Below are 16,781 nucleotides of genomic sequence, written 5' to 3' on the forward strand. Positions count from 1 at the left end.
ATAATTCATCCATCAGCTCATCTACTATAGGAATTTGAAAATCATCCTTTACTATTATGGCATTCAAAGCCCTGTAGTCAGTGAAAAATCTTCATGAGCCATCTTTTTTTTTTTTAACTAAAATAACTGATGAAGAAAAAGGGTTGTTATTGGGCTTTATTAGCCCTTATTTCAGCATTTGTGAAACTATCAATTCAATCTCAGCTTTCTAGCTATGAGGATATGTATAAGGCCTTACGATCACAAGTTGTGCACCTTCCATTAAGGGAATTCTATGATAACAATTCCTTGAAAGTGGAAGGCCCTTGGGCACATCAAAAACCTGATGATACTTTAACAATAGCTGTTTTAGACTCTCAAGCATTTCTGCAATAAATTAAATTTGTTGTTATTCTGCTTTTTCTGTGAGAAAAAAATTGCAACTGAATTTTCCATCCTCCCCAATTTCATCCGCGATCACCACATAACATTCTGCAATGGACTTAGTTATAGCCAATCTGTTCAATTGATGCACAGAAACTAATTGAGGCACACTTTCCTTGTCACCATGCAATGTTATAAAATGTCCCAAAAAATCTCTAAGTGCCCATAGCTGTTGAACTATTCATTGCATTTAGTGAGCCCTTAGGAATCTGATCATCATCTTGTGAATTTTCTTCCAACTCTACTACAAACTCAGTATCATCTGGCAATGAATTTTCATGTGAATCTTCATTCCATTGTAAAAGTAGCAATCTTTTGTTAGCACACCTATGAGATGGGGTGAATTTCTTATCACAATTGAAGCACAACCCCTTGGCCTTACTCAATTGTATCTCATTAAAACTAACTTTCTATACTGTGAATTTTGAATTCTTGTTGAAGGGAATGTCTGTTAAGCATTTGATGTCCCTGAAATTGGTATCACAATAGTTGCTCTAAAAGGATTTGCTAGAGGTATAACCTTCTTGTCTGAGTTAATGATGGAACTCATATCGGGATTATAAGACTGCTTTTTGTTCACTATTTTACTATTAGTGATGTATTTCTCCTCATACAATTTAGCTAAAGCCACTGCTGTAGTAATTGATTCAGGCCTCCATGGTATAATATCCCTCTGAATGCCTTTCTTCAACACACTGATAAAATGAGACAGAAAGGCAGAAGGAGACATTTCTTCAACTCTATTAGCCAGTATAGTGAAAGTAACATAATAATTGGAGACAGAACCTTCATGGAAAAGTGTAAACAATTCATAATCTGGACTCTCATACACTGAAGGTCCATGAGTTTGTTCCAATGGTCTAACTAATGATGCCCAAGATGTTAAAGATTTTTGTAGCATTTGATACCATGGTACGACATGTCCTTCAAAATACTATTCATCTGTGAATATCCACTATAGTACCTTATTTCCCTCAAATCTTGGAAAATCCATCTTCACTGCCCAAGGTTTGTTGAAGTTGTATTCTTCTGAGTGATGGTTCTCCTAGAAACTCCATTTGGGCAGGTTGAGGTAAGGAAGAGGAAGCAATGTTAGAACCTTGAAGTTGTTAGGGCTCAATATACTTGGATATAGTGTTCAATGATTGTTCAAATTCCTTAATTCTCTCTTACCTTTAGTCTATGGCCATCATTATCCTTTCTTCTGTCTTATCCATAGTGGTAAGGATCATATCCATTTTAGCATATAAATCCTTCATTCTGGTAGCCTCAACCATCATCAATCACTTAATTATCTCAATGAAAGCACCAAATGTAATGAATGAACTAAATTCTCAGCTGAGAATATAAATAATGAGTTAATCCTTCAGCTAAAACATAGATTCAGTGATAAACCTCCACTGGAATCATTTATTCACTACAGAAAATTCAATAAAACAGTATTAATCTACAGATCTAATAAATCCCAACACACTCCAGGGAAATTAATAGATCCATAAGATTCAACATCATCATCTAGTAACTAACAACAAGAATTAATCAAAACAAAGAACAATCAAACAACAAGTTCACAAATCCATAGATCTAGCTCAAAACATGCACAAAACAATAACATAACTGGAAGGAAACCATACTCTTAATTCTGGTTGCTAGAGATGCACACTAGAGCTCCTCTACTACTCAAATCCAAGCCTAAAACTCGCTTCTTAATTCTCTACCTCTCTTTATCCATTGCTCTGCTTTTTATATGCCTGTCCACGTTAGCATAACAAACTCTTATTCAACCCGCCATTCTCTCCATCATTGATTCGCCACACTGGGATTCATAACAAAGATGGTGGCAAAGGAGATCACTGACAAGATAGCAAGGGGAAGGTGATGGTCACACTTGGGTGAAGCAATGAATTCTTGTTTTGATAATGGTAAAAGTGTAATTTTGTTTAAAAAAATAATTGATAGTAGGGCTAAATGGCCATGAAGAAAATTTGAATGGGGTTTAAAAGGGCATCTACTTTCAAAGCTAAAGCCATAGCCAAAGCCCTCATTGGTCACAACCAAACTTTTGAGGGACTTATTTATATGTATTTCTTTGTAAAAACAAAATTATTTATTTGCCTGAAATTTTATTAGAAATTAATTATTAAAAAAATAAAAAAATTTACTATGCCATTTATTAAGGCATCATGACAAAATCTTTCAAATTAATTCGAACAATAGCTTGAAACATCAAATCAATTAAAAATAATTGAGAAATATCTATCTTACCGTAGTTGTAAATTGTAATAGTTATTTTTTTTTTACCATATATTAAAGATTTGTATTAGTAGAATCCCAAATATTTATTATGAAAAATTAAAAATGTTCAAATCTACCAAATATGGTAAAATAGTTTTTCTATTTTGGGAATTAAAGGAAATTGATGCATATGTGCCCTTTGCCCATAGATAAAGTTTGAAATTTATGATTTGTAAGTGTTTTTTTTTTTCGGGTCTTATATAAGAGTAATTTAAATGAATTTGGTGAGAAGTAATGTAAAACAACCAAAGGACCTTTGTGTTGTACCCTGTCCTGATTTTAAATCTTGGGGCTCTTTAGATTTTTGTGCATGCATTAGGGGTAAAATGGTCATTTAGCACTAATGGCATCCTTGCATGATTGCAAAGTAGCTTTTGTATGAGAATTAGCTAAAAACCGGGGGACAATTAATTCAGTCTTTTGGACCTTTTTTTCATTTTATTCTCTATAGGAGGGCAATTTGGTCATTCCTCTTTAAGATAACCTGACTTCTCATTTCCTTCTCTCTTTCTTTCTTCTTTCTTTCTTTCTTTCTTTCTTCCATTCGGCCAAACACCCAAACCTTAGAATTTTTTTTTCGGCAAACCAAGCATCCATTCTCTTCCTCTTTTGCTTGTGAATTCGGTAAGGCTTCAATCCAAGGTTTTTTTCCGTATTTTTCTAGTATTTCCTTGTTTTTGGAAATCTTTGAAAGCCTAGAAATATACCTTGGTTTGGGTTGTTTGTAGGCTAAAATCGAAGCCAATGTCATTGTTATTCATTTGTGTGAATGCTTGTAAAGAGATTTCTTGATTTGATGATGTAAATCATGAGGAAAACCATTGTATAAGGGCTAGTTTACTGTAGCACCAAAAAAAAATTTCGCCCTTTTCTTATATTTCTTTGGTCCAAATCGAAGTCTTTCTTACTTGGAATTCATTTGGAACTAGTTTTACTCCAGTTTAAGGTCGTTTGGGTCCAAAATGACGTCGTTTTGCCCTAAAATCGTAGAGTTACATGTTCGACATGTAACATTGCATTCGCGTGCACTTTTAGTTTTCATTCTTATGTTCATTGGTTCTTGGATTCCCTGCTTGTATCTAGGTGGTGAAGCATCTTCCAAGGGGAAGGAATCGCGACCCGTGAGCGTGTCTCGAGGCAAGAGGAGTGGTTCTGTGAGTGGTTAAATCCATACTTGCATAGATCTAATAAGAGTATAACAGTATTTGTTTATGTGTTTTTATAGTATCTCTAATGATAAATCATATTTCATTTAATGTGTATATCGAGAATGAATTTATTTAGTAGAGATGAACGTAGTATACTTATGCGTATATATCTTGAAAGAAGCATGTTTACATGTGCATGTATACATGCAAATGGAATATAGTTTGATGTGCATTTTCATATTTAAACATTGTATTATGAATTCCTTGAGTTGGAATTGGAAAGAATTATATTGTTGTATTTGGCTTTGATGGTGACTACGAACTTTAGTCTGACTCTGCAGTGCGGGTTCCATAGTCCGACCTGATGGGAGGCTGCATGATCAACCCTGAGTTTACCTTGGTCAAGAGGTATGTAAAGCCATTGACAAGGGTTTCTTTATGTGAAAAACCTGGATCACCACACGGGGATCTCAGTGGCCAACACCAAGGAAAACAACATTTTGAATTTTAAAAGTTTTAAAACATCTTGGTCGTCTCATTTCTAGTCGCGGGCACGATTAGCTCAGGAATTGTTTGAGGCCAGCCTGTATTTTGAGTTGTGTTCAATGTGTTGGAAAATGTTACTTGTTTGTACTATTGATAAACCATGGTGTTAACTATTAATCTGTTGAATACTTGGAACTACCTTTTTTTTGTTATTATTATTGTGGTAATTACTATTTGAAATACTTTATTACTTTGTTATATCTATGCTGTCACCACTCACTAGGTAACACCTGTTACTCACCACCCTCCTTTCTTCTTCATTCTCAGACTGTGACGTTGGATTTCGTTGTGCTTGACAAGCACTAGAGTGACCTATCTTTTCCCCTTGTCTAAGTTAGTTTGCAGTGTGCATATAAACTTTATGGATCCACTAAACTTAACTCTTTTGTACTGCTCCTGTATTTGGTATTCTCTGGTTGTATTTGAAACCATGACATGTACAGTTGTTGATATGACATGTCCCCTTCTTTAGTAAGTTGTGATAGCAGGTTTGTACTGAGTCTTACGGTGACTAGGAGGTGGGACGCTGTGGGACCCACTCCTTGTTGTCGTGGTGATTGCCATGTGCCCAGCTAAGGTCGGGGCGTGACACTTTGGTTAAATGACACTGACCCCATTATATAAGATTTGGTCTGTGAAATTTTTATTGGCGGGGTTCGAAACGCACTGGTCCCTAACTATAGTAGCCGATTTGTAACCCAATCCTCATGTTAATAAGTACCCATAATTAAACTCCATAGACACATACCCCTCATTATATACCGTTATCGTATTTATAAAAGAAAAATGTAAAACACATTTTGGTATCCTATGGCAAACGTCTAAAATATAAATCATAAATTTGATATGGTTTCTAGTTAATATGAAGTATAAACCATAATTTTAAACTAATTTAACTGAGACCAAAATTCTCTACCAGTCTACAATTGCACATTATTTCTTTACTTTTCTGTTAAGTGTTTTTTTAATATAAAAAAAATCAAATTTGAAATCATTTCTTTAAGCCACTGGGCCCTCTACAATTTACAATAACCCAATTAGTAATTGCACACCATTTTGCAAAAAAGAAACATTATCATAAACTCCCATAGCCTTTGGAAACTAAAATTTGGATAAAGAGAAGAAAAGACAAGCAAAGAAGAAGAAGAGAAATCACATGAGAGTTTGCAAATATTCCAGAGTACTAAAGAGTTCTGTGCCAATTGGTTGAAAAAAGAAAAGCAGAAACATTGTATACATTGCCATTGTCATACAACCACCATGACCAACATTTTGAACAATGTATTCAACCATAACAGAAACCACATCTAAATTTTGCAAAGTTTGCAACCATCCCAGACCAACATTTTGAACAATGTATTCAACCATAACAGAAACCACATCCAAATTTTGCAAAGTTTGCAACCATCCCAAACTTCTCAAGAATTAGCTGCAGCAGTAGCAGCAGTAGCAGCAGAATCAGCAGAATGAAGACCAGATACTCTTGCACTAACCTTACCACTACTTTGAAGCTCTCGCTTCCTCGAAGCATTAGATAAGTTACTCGAACCACCCCTCGACCGCCTTTCCCTAGCATCTGATATCGTCTTTTGCTGTTTCCCAGACTGAGAGTTGTTATTGTTGTTGCAGTTGTAACTAACAGGACTGAACTCCGCTTCCTTTACCTCTTTGTAGTTAGTAGATCTTGAAGTACTCCAGCTCTGGTCCTTAGAATCAACTGAATTTGGCTCCAATGGAGAAGACCAAGTGTGGCCAATAAAACTATTGCTTCCTGCTGACTCTTGTGGTTCCAGTTCCACTCCTAACTCCCTCACTGTAACATACTTATGGAGACTTGGCTCCATTAGATCATCCTTAACTTGTATTTCAGACTCCACAAATGGTTCTCTTGCCAACAAAACTCTCTTTCCATTGCCATTGTCATTGTTAGACTGCTGGTCTCCATCAATATAACTCTTGTTATCAGAGAAGGATGAGTTGAGATCAGCCACTGCTTCAAGTATGGAACAAGCTTTGGAGACACAAGGAGGAAGAGAGAATGCAGTGGTGTTGTTTTGCTGGTGATAATTCTGGATATCTTCAAGCAACAATGAAGCATATGTCATTGGGTTGTGGTCTAGATCTCTTGAAGACCTCCTTGATGATCTTGTTCTTGTTATGGTTCCAGGTATCTCGACAATGCTATTTGATGCCCCTTTCTCTTCGACACCTTCTTTTCTTTGCTCTTGTTGCTGCTCTTTGCCTCTGCAACTCATCAGCTGGTCTCTAACACAATCCTTGATACAATTTGATACATCTCCACCATTTCTCTGTAAAGGAAAAGGCTCACAAAAGTTCAATCTTTGAACAAATAAACAACAAAAGCCAAGAGCTTTTCAAGCTTTAAACAAAACATACCTGTGTTTGTGCTTGAATTGGCTTTCTCACAACCTCTTCCCCTTCTCTAAGCTTCATCCCTTTGCTCCTAAATCCAGGCTGATCTCTCCGAAGAGAATTATCATCGATTTCAGTCATCGGGTTTCTCCGATAAGGTGATTGCTCTGCCTTTTTCGAAGAGCTCCTACTCAAAGACTGAGGCTGAGAAGAATGAGCATTCTCATTGGATGTTCTTCCATTGTTCCCCATCGAACAACGAGAGCCCGGCGACGCACTCCGTTTATTAGCAAAAACCACAACACCTTTTTCAAGAGGAGGAACAGAAACCATTTTCCCTGGCTGCTTCACTCTATCACCACCATTAAATCCACCTGAAGAACCAGAAGCCGGACACTCTGAACGTCTCCCCGGAGACCGACTAACTCTCTTATCTCTCTCTCGACTCCCAGACCTCTCCCTCCCCGGAGTTCTCCTCCTCGGAGAAGGCCTAGAAACAGGCTTCTCCTCTTCTTCTTCCTCCTCCTCCTCTCTTCCTCCCCCTTTCCTCCTCTCCTCATCAAAATCATAACTTCTCTTTGATCCAGAGTACTTCCTACCACCTCCTCCAATTTCATTAGATGTTTTCCCAGATGAACTCCTGCTAAGCCTCCCACATTGAATCAAAATGGCATCAACCTCTTCTTTAGTACAGCTTGAAGTCCTCAATGGCAATGGTCTCTTCTCCTCCACCACCACCACCACTGGTTCTGCTTTCTTCTTCTCCACAGTAGTGACTACTTGTTCCTTTACCTCAAAACCTTGCTGGCTTTGAGCTACAACCACTACCTCCTTCTCCTTCTCCTCCTTCTCCTTCTTCTCCACCACATGCTTGACATGAGAGACATCAATGGAAATGGGATTGGGAGCTGGAAGAGGAGGAGAAGGGCTACTCCTCTTGCTGAAACAGCAGCCCATGGCTATGAGATCTCAAGAGGAACAGAGAAGAAGAGAGGAAAAAGGATAAGAGTTTGTAGTTTGTATGTGAGTGAAGTTAGAGAAAGAGTATTTTTTTTTTTTAATACAAAACTTTTGAGAAGGTACGAATTCCAAGAAATTTCAGGGGCTTTAGATTCAAATTTCTCAACGGGCGGGGTGGCAGACAAGGATATATTAATGCGCTTACACCCTTCGTTTTTTTCAGTATATTTCTAAAAAGTCCTCGACTTTTTTTGCAGAAAAGTCCTTTTATTACCAAAAGCTTCCCATTTTTGAAATTATAACGGCTATATGCGGGAGGGATAAGGAATAGTAAATTAGTAAAATTTATTTATTTATTTATAGTAAGTAGGTTAATGGAAAGAGGAAGAGACCGTTGGAGAGAGATGCATCATGCATGTGAGGGGGGCTGGTTATATTGCTGGATTCTTGTTCTTGATTGTCTTAGTTTTTGTTTTCTAGTGGTCCCTCAGATTTGTATTTATTTATCTTGAGATTTGTAATTTGGATTAAAAATTAAATCTAAATTCCAAATTAATTGGAAGGGCGTTGGGTGGTTTTCAGATCTATACTCTCCAAATGGTGTTCAACAATGGAGAGATGGTAAGCGTATAAAATAATATAATTTTAAAAAATTTCAAGTGGATTTTTTGAAAAAAAATTATTAATTTGATATGGGAGAGAATTTTTTTTTTTTACATAGTTTACAGACCACATTAACAGAGAGAAGAGAAGATTTGATAGTTGATGGAATTCATAAAAAGTAACACATAATTTATAAATTATTTGAAAAACTGTCTCATTTTCTTTTATTATATTATCTTGTAACATCAATTAGATGCTTAATAAATACCCATTATTAACATCTTAAAACATTGAACTTATTATTAATTAAAGTAAATCTATATAAATAAAAAAAAGTTTACTAAGTAAAGGCTGGTGCTTGAAACACCGGTTTCTACCTATTGCAATTCTTTTAAAATCCATTTCGTTCAAAGAGACTTTTTCATTAAAAAAGAAAAACAAGTAGCATTAATGCCAAATTGCTAAAATTATCATTAAGCTATTTATGCTAATTGCTTTTTTTTTTTATAATATACATAATGCTATGAACTTTTTTTTTTTTAATTCCAAAATTATCCTTGGCTAAATCAAAATCAACTAAATCTCATTTGAAATTTCCCTTCAAACAAATTCAAACAATCCAACTTCAAACCCAACTTACCCAAATTATATACTCTCCATACAAAACACCACACAAGATGTATGAAATCTTGTATAAAATTTTCAAATTCCTCACTCAATTACCACTTAAATCCTAAGGAATTATTTAACTCTACCTAAATTCTTGAAACTGGGGAAAAATGACAATATGTTTAATAAACTTGACCTTCATAAATGTTATCAGAAGAGACTGACCTGCAACCTTCTAATGGAAGTGGCATGTTATCCTACATTCCCACTTCATTGCAATATTACTTACTAGTGTTTTCATGTTATCCAAGTATTTTTCAATTTTCATAGCAGTCAAAAGTTCATCTTTGGACATATGCTTCATTTGGAAAAGATAGACTACACAAAACTATCCATTATCAACAGATTAAGGAAAGTTTGCATCAGCAGAACTTAAAACAGCGATGCTTAGGTCAAGCCTGAAAAGCAGAATAAGATCTATCATCAGTAAATCGAGTGTTCGGACTAAACACTGATGGACAATGTCCACAGATTAAGAACTAATGGCCATACTGCATTCCATATATGACAAATAAAATGTAGTGAAAAATATTTCTTAACATTATATATCCCAAAAATGATGACATTTGGATGAGCAAAAGATCATAATGCACAAAAAAAGGAAGTGATTTTGCTATTTTTGTTGACAGATAAACGTAAAAGATTATACTCGAAGTCTTCTAACAAATACTAAATCATAATAGGGTGTCAAAAATAAGTTTGAAAACAATTCACCTGGGTGAAGTGCATGGTCCTCAAATGATGCGCCAAGTGAGAAGGAATGCAGTCTGATCTTCTGTGATTTGATGTTTCTGCAAATCAAGGTTTTGCACCTTTTTTCCTCTTCTTATGCCGTGGCTTGTGTCTTCTTCTCGACTTGCTCGCTGTTTGCTTATTTTTCTCGTGTTTTAGCATTTTCTTTGAGCCATTTCTGTCCTCTTCAGCAGGAGAATCACTGCCATCATCATCATCATCATCATCATCATCATCATCATCATCTGAACTGAGCACTAGATCCTCCACTATATCCTCATCTGAATCTGCAACACCACCATCATCATGATCCTCGTCATGCTGCCTCTTCTTTGAAGGTTTAGATTTTTCCTCTTTAATCCTGGAATTGCAAATTGTATCACATCTGGAAATTATAATTGCGTTTGAGTATATGCATATAAAAATGAAAAGGGTACCATACTTGGGTTTCTTTTCAGGCATCCAAGATGAACTAAAAACAGCAGCACCCTCTTCAACATCCCCTTCTTCTTCATCATCATCATCATCATCATCTTCATCGTCGTCGTCTTCATTCTGAGTCTTTCTACTGCCAAATACAGAAGATTCTGCTCCCACAATAACACTGAAAGTAACAGAATCGAGTTTATTTTGACAGGTCTTACTTGATAGAAAGCAAGAGACTAAGGAGATTGGGTTGAAAGCATGCATTTGTCTAGGAATGAAGAATTTCAAGGAACTCAACAAACTATCACGCAACCAAAATGGCAATGCTAAAATAATTCACAATCATGGGATGGATAATCAATGATAGGAATAAAAAGAGAGGACCTGGATTCTGCCATTGCATCACTCCTCTGTTGTGCTTTAAGTCGTATATTAGCAGCATATGTTGAGAGCGGGCTTGACCCTGACTCTTTCTCAATCTATAATGAAATATATCTAATACCTCTCCATAATAGACATCAAATAAAGACAAGGAAAAGAATGAACAACAAAAAAGCACATACCTTGAGGAATGATTCTACAGCAGGATCATCAGGAGAGAACTCAATATTCATGCGCTTTGAATTTGTGAAGTTCAAATTGGCCTCAATCTGCACATGAAAAAGAGGCACCCAGAGGGTAATCTTTTATTTTGGTCCCACAATTTACCAAATGTAGAAAAATGCATTCTACGTCACCTCCCGTATGAGCTCCTTTATTTCTCTTCGAAATTTATCAACTTTTGTGGATTTACAAAAGTTGCGAAGCCGAACTAGTGGGATAAATGACAGCTCAAAAAAGGCTACAGAGTAGCTCCACTGAGCTAAATGTTCAGTGAGTTCTTCAACTATAGAGAATACACATGCCTCCTGAAATGCTCGTGTCTTTAATGTGGTCTTGTCCAACTGCAACAAAAGTTGTACATGGGATTTAATAATAACAGCACCACCCAGCGAAAATAATGACTAGAACAAAGTCTACCTGTTTAACACCAAGGAAATTGACTGCTTTGCCAATGCCTCCAGTAGTAGGACTATTCAATTCTTTCATTTCCAACATATCCAGTAAGAGTGAAGACACAGGAATAAAGGTGCCTGTGGCTGCAGCTAAACGATTGAGCATTTTTATGCATCGTATCCTAACTGGGAAATAACGTGCTGTGGGAACCAAGCAAGCCACTCCAGAAATGATCTGAGTAAGTGGGTATGCAAGAGGCCTAAAATCAGCTTCTGAATTGTACGCACAGATGACACTAGTCCAAAGCTCAAGGCAGCAAATGAACTGCCAATCAAACACTTTCTGATATGCTTTCTGCACATCAGAAAAATAGTAGTTTTGGGATCATTGTCATGGGTACCGCAGAAAATTAGAGCAACCTGCTATATTTACTATTAACCTATTAAACAAATACACTTGTATGTATACATGGAATATTCCATATGAAAAACAAGCATACATGTATTGCTGAGTAAATATATAAAATAATAGAGCCCTTATTGATCCTTGCCTACAGTGGAGGCAGCGTAGAGTTTCAAGGTGGATAATATTATGCTGCTTTCACTTTGTATAGCATATTCAGCTACTGTGAGGAGTAACCCATAATGAAGAGCTATGTCAAGCTGACAGCCAACCCGTTAAGCCTATGAAGTCGCCAGCCATGTTTTCATGTCTAGATTCAATTCATCATGGATTTATACATAATGAATTAAAAGATATTTGATGATAAAAGCTACAACATGTACAATCATAATAAACGGAAACAGATTATCTTGAAGATAAAACAACTTGGAAAAGAAAAGGTGCTGAGAAAACTAGTTCATCAGTCATTAGTTTTTAGCTTCTCAGTGGAGGTGGACCTCAATTCTTATTCAGGGTTATAGTGAACAGGACGGACTGAAATTTGACATTTCATATCTCAAAATAAAGAATGTTCAAAGCAGTCAAATCCTGATTTAAAATATGCTTAATGAAGGTTACAACATGTACAATAGCAAGAAACAGGAAAATATCATCTTGAAGCTGAAATCTTGGTAAAGAAAATGGGTCACCAAATAAATTGATTGATTACTAGTTTTATTGTCTTGCAGTGGAGGAGATTCTTAGTTCTTATCTAGATTTTCAGTGAATTGGATAGTTAGGAACATACAATATCATTTCATGTCTCTCATAAACAAGAGCGTGCAAAGCAGACAAATCAAGAGTGCATATTCACCCTTCTTGTGCTATTAGACATAAACAACCATAACCTAAGCCAAAATTAGTGGTTGATAGTGCAAAGATTGTTGAAATATCTATTGCAAATAGAAAAAATAAACAAAGGTAAAAGAAGTTTCTTAGATACATAGCAAGACTTACATCACTTGGTTTCTTTGTACTCTTGCTACTTTCTTGCTGTTTTTTCCCTTTCTTTTTGTCCTTCACCGCCTACCCAAAGGCAAATATAGAAGATTAACCCACACATAACAAAGTTATAACTCATACAGAAAACAAGAAGACTAAATGGCCCACCAATAACAATTAAAGAATAATAGTAAGGCCGGTACCTTGGGCCCCCTTTCTGTAACTGCACCACGTAAAATGGTTGCTAATTGGCGAATAAAGACAAACGCATGCTGATATGCACTAGGCGGATCGATACCGTATAGCTCAGTGATACAGTTCCCAAGAAAATAAATATGCTGCAAATTTGATCTGCTTGCAGATTTGGATAATTTACAATTTAAAACATAAGCCTTGTACACGCCTTTAAGACATGTATCAAGGCAATCTGTACTAATGCGAACACACAAGTCTCTCAGCAGAAGAAATGAAACAACTGGAAGGGCACCTCTGCCAGTCCCCCAGGTGTGAAGTGAAACCTACAATCGAAACAGGGGAAAAAATACCCAATAATACATTTGTTAAGCAAAATAAAAGGCTGAAGAATCATATGTGATGCATGTAATTGACATAGCATATGTAAAGTTCAATGGCTGCATATCGTTTTGTAATTGAAAATGGAAATAAGTTACATAACAGGAAGGTGAAATAAATACTAAAATAAATTTTGAAACAATTGTATGAGGATTTTTTTATAAAAAAAGCCCCCAAAGATTATGTTGGAGAACAACTTCACAAATCTTCTTTATTATTGAACAGGGTATCTTTTTACCTTAATGTACTTCCTCAAAAGACTGGGGAATGCAGCCAAAAAGACAGCTGATGCCTTGACCCGTTTCAAGGTGAATGAGATCATTTGCTCATCTGTCATTTGGTTTAATATATGAAGAGCATTGCCAAGATATATCCTCATCAAGTTTCCATGCTTTTTCCACAATGGAGTGCTGGTTAGTTCTAAAATTGTTTCCTTCTTTCCACCAGAACCTGGGGCCTTCAGCAACCCACGGAGAACTCCATCCATCTCATTTAAGACAAACACCATTATTTTATTAAATACAGAGCTGGATATAATATTCAATTGCGAAGAATCCTTTTCACCATCATCACCATAATGGCATGCAGTCCTGAAAGCTCGCAGCATCGAACGAACTCCACCAAGCTTTCCATCTTTCACAGCCTTGCACCAGGTGTCAATCATTTCAGATGTAATAGCCTTGGCTAGTGGCTTCTGTATATCATCTGATGGATGTTCTGCATCTTCCACATCAATTCCTTCATCATCCTAAAAAAGGCAAATAACAAAGATGTTAGTTTATATAATATATATAATTTTATCCCAAGTAATAGCCACTGGAATACAAAATATACTTACATCAAATTCTTCGTCATTGAAATCTAGAAGTTCCTTATCAAAATCCTTCAAATACTGATAAAACTCAGGGTCCTGCAGGAACAGATATGTTATTAATATCTAAAAATTGCACAGTACTTTACTAAAAATGACTTACCCAGACATTTACTCCAAAAACTTTCAAGACAAACATATGTAGCATAGTAGTGTATTAATAGATAGGAAAGAAAGGCAGGAGAAAATAAAATTGCCTCAAATCAAAATAAAATGGAAATGAAATTATAAATTATTGAGACATTAGTATTATGATTAAAATCTCCATTTTCTTGCAGCAACTGAGCCTCATCTGCATGGATTAAATTTTGTTCAATCGCTTAAGCATCACATGAGAAATCAGGAAATAGAACATGGATATTAGGTTCAATGAAAGTAAGCAATAAATGGCTTCTCAAGCAAAACATAAGAACTCCAGTATAACATTCCTGGCATCACTATGAAGACAAGTGGCATCCAAAGACAAAGTATAAGGGAAATACAGGTATTTAAAGAAAATTATGTATGAGACCACAGATGTCTATTTACAAGGGGAAAAAAAAATATTCCATACTGATAATGACTTTGTTTTGACAAGAATGAATTTATATCAACTGTATTCCTTCTTCATTCTCACAATACCATCACTTTGCAAAACATGCCAATTTGCTCAACTCGAAACATTTGTAAAGAAGAAAGCAGTATCAGAAAAATCAAAGGCTATGGGTATTTGTTTTACCATCAAAGTTTCTGATGTAATAATTTGTGAACAAGTAAACAGGTAAAAGACCTTTATCACCTAAACATAACCTAGGCACCTTAACATAAGATCCCAAAAATTGTCCTACTCTGGTTACCCCAAACCTCCCAGATATCATTCTGGCAGGATTACTCCCTCCATGAGCCATCAAGAAAATGGCACACACATTGCTGAACCAAGAATTTAACACAATCATGGCTCAAGAAAGCCACCTAAAATCAAATTATAACACCATTTTAACTCCCAAGAATTTTCAGACCATAAAATTCAGTACAGAGCCCCAAGAAGCATGCTTACCTATTTCATTGTATTCCCTTCCACCAGACCAGCAAAAAAATACGTAGTGTTAATGTAGATACTGCCTAGTTAGCCTTGTACAAAGGAATTGCCAACATAAACAACCAAAACAACATTCAACATAAAGAAGAAAAAAACGAAGAAAAAAAAAACTTTCTTTTATAGCATAAGAAAAAAAAAAAAGCATCCCAACCTTTTCCTGAAGCCTATGTAACTCCTCCTTGTGCTCTTTAGCCTTAACTTTAGTGGAAAAATTAGCCTCTTCCTCCATGAGATCGCTCCCAACTACAACCAAAAACATGAAACTCAAGTTAACTACAACATGCAAGTAAAAAAAAAAACAAAAAACAAACGTAAAAGTCTCATAGAAATACCTGAGCCCTCAGCATCAGACATGATTGTACTGGAATCCTCCAAAACCTCATCATCTACCTTCTGATTTAAAAAAACACATAAACACACAAAAAAATAAAATAAAAATAAAAATCAATCAAACACCAATTTTGCATCGATTCCAAAAGCGGGAACAGTACAAAGGCTAACCATGTTGCGACGTCTCTTCCGATTTGTGCCCATTGATGTGATCACTGGAAACTAAGTGATGATCTCTGCCCGTCCGAATTCCAAGAGAATGTGGCGGCGGCGGCCCTGGGTGGCCGAAGGCGGGAGTAGAAGGAGAAGAACGCTAGGGATTCGGTTCTCGCGCTTTAAAACAGGAAACGCTTAAAAAGTAATATAATATAAATTTTTAATAAAGACTGGACTTTTCTACAAAAATGATATAAGTTTAGGATATTAACAAAGACACCCTCCATCAATAATCATAACAACCATTAGCTAATTTTTACAAACATTTGGGTTTTTATGCAAAAGTGTTTGGGCTGGGGTTATGATGCAAAATAAAAAAAATATATGGCACAATATGTAGAAAATGCAAGTGATTATCACAGAAATTATGACATATTTTATTTTTACAGAATAAGCGGTTATTAAAATAAAAAAAATTACGGAAACAGGTCAATCGACAATCGGACTGCCGGTGTATTGGTGGCCGACCACCGAAGGCCGGCCGGACTGCTGGTGGATCATCGGTGTGTCACCAGTGAACTGTGGCTGAAAGCTCGATAAAAAAAGAGACTTTTTATAATGAGAAAATATTCCCTTTTACTGAAAAAAAAAATATTTTTTTATGCCATGATATCTATATTATGTCATAATTTTATACTCTAAAATAAGTACCCAAACAGCCAATAAAACATCATTCTTAGGCCCTTTAGGTGTATCGCTACTCTAAAAAGTAAAAACCAAAGAGCCAAATAATAAGTTTTATATGTTATTATTATTATTATTATTATTATTATTATTATTAGCAGTGTGAAGACTTGGGAATCTTACACTGGTTTTGGTGTTCAAATCCCGCTTCAGGTATAAACAATGATTCGTCCACTGTCACTTCAGTGTTTTTTTTAATAAATTAGTAATTCATCTATTTTACTCTAAAAATAAAAATATGTAATTAGGTCATTACTAATGTGTTAATTGCAAATTTAAATATTGTTATTGAAACAATATCTTGCATATTTTAGTTAGATTTCAGAAAATGTCGGTGATATTTTTTAATTTATAATATTTGCCGAAATTTACATATAGGCCAAATGCAAAAGTACATGTTTCTGTAATTATATCTTTATAATTCTCCATTTTACTCTTTGATCTCCTTACCAAACATAACATGATTGAAATGTTT

General features: G+C 35.6%; 2 protein-coding genes across 4 annotated transcripts; both read right to left on the reverse strand.

The window, feature by feature from the left end:
- Window positions 1-5,618: 5,618 nt before the first annotated feature.
- On the reverse strand, window positions 5,619-7,870 carry LOC120283648 (uncharacterized protein At1g65710-like). 2 transcript variants are annotated; one of them, XM_039290358.1, is made up of 3 exons: window positions 6,810-7,870; window positions 5,872-6,721; window positions 5,619-5,841 (listed from the first exon to the last, which is right to left on the reverse strand). In XM_039290358.1, exons 1-3 carry the CDS (start codon window positions 7,740-7,742, stop codon window positions 5,831-5,833), a joined length of 1,794 nt encoding a protein of 597 aa, XP_039146292.1. In that variant the 5' UTR covers window positions 7,743-7,870; the 3' UTR covers window positions 5,619-5,830. The 2 variants fall into 2 exon arrangements, with proteins under 2 accessions (XP_039146292.1, XP_039146291.1); XM_039290357.1 differs by having other exon boundaries at window positions 5,619-6,721; window positions 6,810-7,869.
- Window positions 7,871-9,531: 1,661 nt separating this feature from the next.
- LOC120249980 (nucleolar complex protein 2 homolog) lies at window positions 9,532-15,734 on the reverse strand. Of its 2 annotated transcripts, none has more exons than XM_039258700.1 (13): window positions 15,578-15,734; window positions 15,409-15,466; window positions 15,228-15,319; window positions 13,966-14,037; window positions 13,366-13,875; window positions 12,758-13,072; window positions 12,570-12,638; window positions 11,196-11,525; window positions 10,913-11,119; window positions 10,739-10,825; window positions 10,560-10,654; window positions 10,192-10,353; window positions 9,532-10,110 (listed from the first exon to the last, which is right to left on the reverse strand). In XM_039258700.1, exons 1-13 carry the CDS (start codon window positions 15,608-15,610, stop codon window positions 9,816-9,818), a joined length of 2,325 nt encoding a protein of 774 aa, XP_039114634.1. In that variant the 5' UTR covers window positions 15,611-15,734; the 3' UTR covers window positions 9,532-9,815. The 2 variants fall into 2 exon arrangements, with proteins under 2 accessions (XP_039114634.1, XP_039114633.1); XM_039258699.1 differs by having other exon boundaries at window positions 15,409-15,469.
- Between the last annotated feature and the right edge of the window lie 1,047 nt (window positions 15,735-16,781).

This window comes from Dioscorea cayenensis, chromosome 19 (assembly GCF_009730915.1).
Source record: "Dioscorea cayenensis subsp. rotundata cultivar TDr96_F1 chromosome 19, TDr96_F1_v2_PseudoChromosome.rev07_lg8_w22 25.fasta, whole genome shotgun sequence".
NCBI classification, from domain to species: Eukaryota; Viridiplantae; Streptophyta; class Magnoliopsida; order Dioscoreales; family Dioscoreaceae; genus Dioscorea; species Dioscorea cayenensis.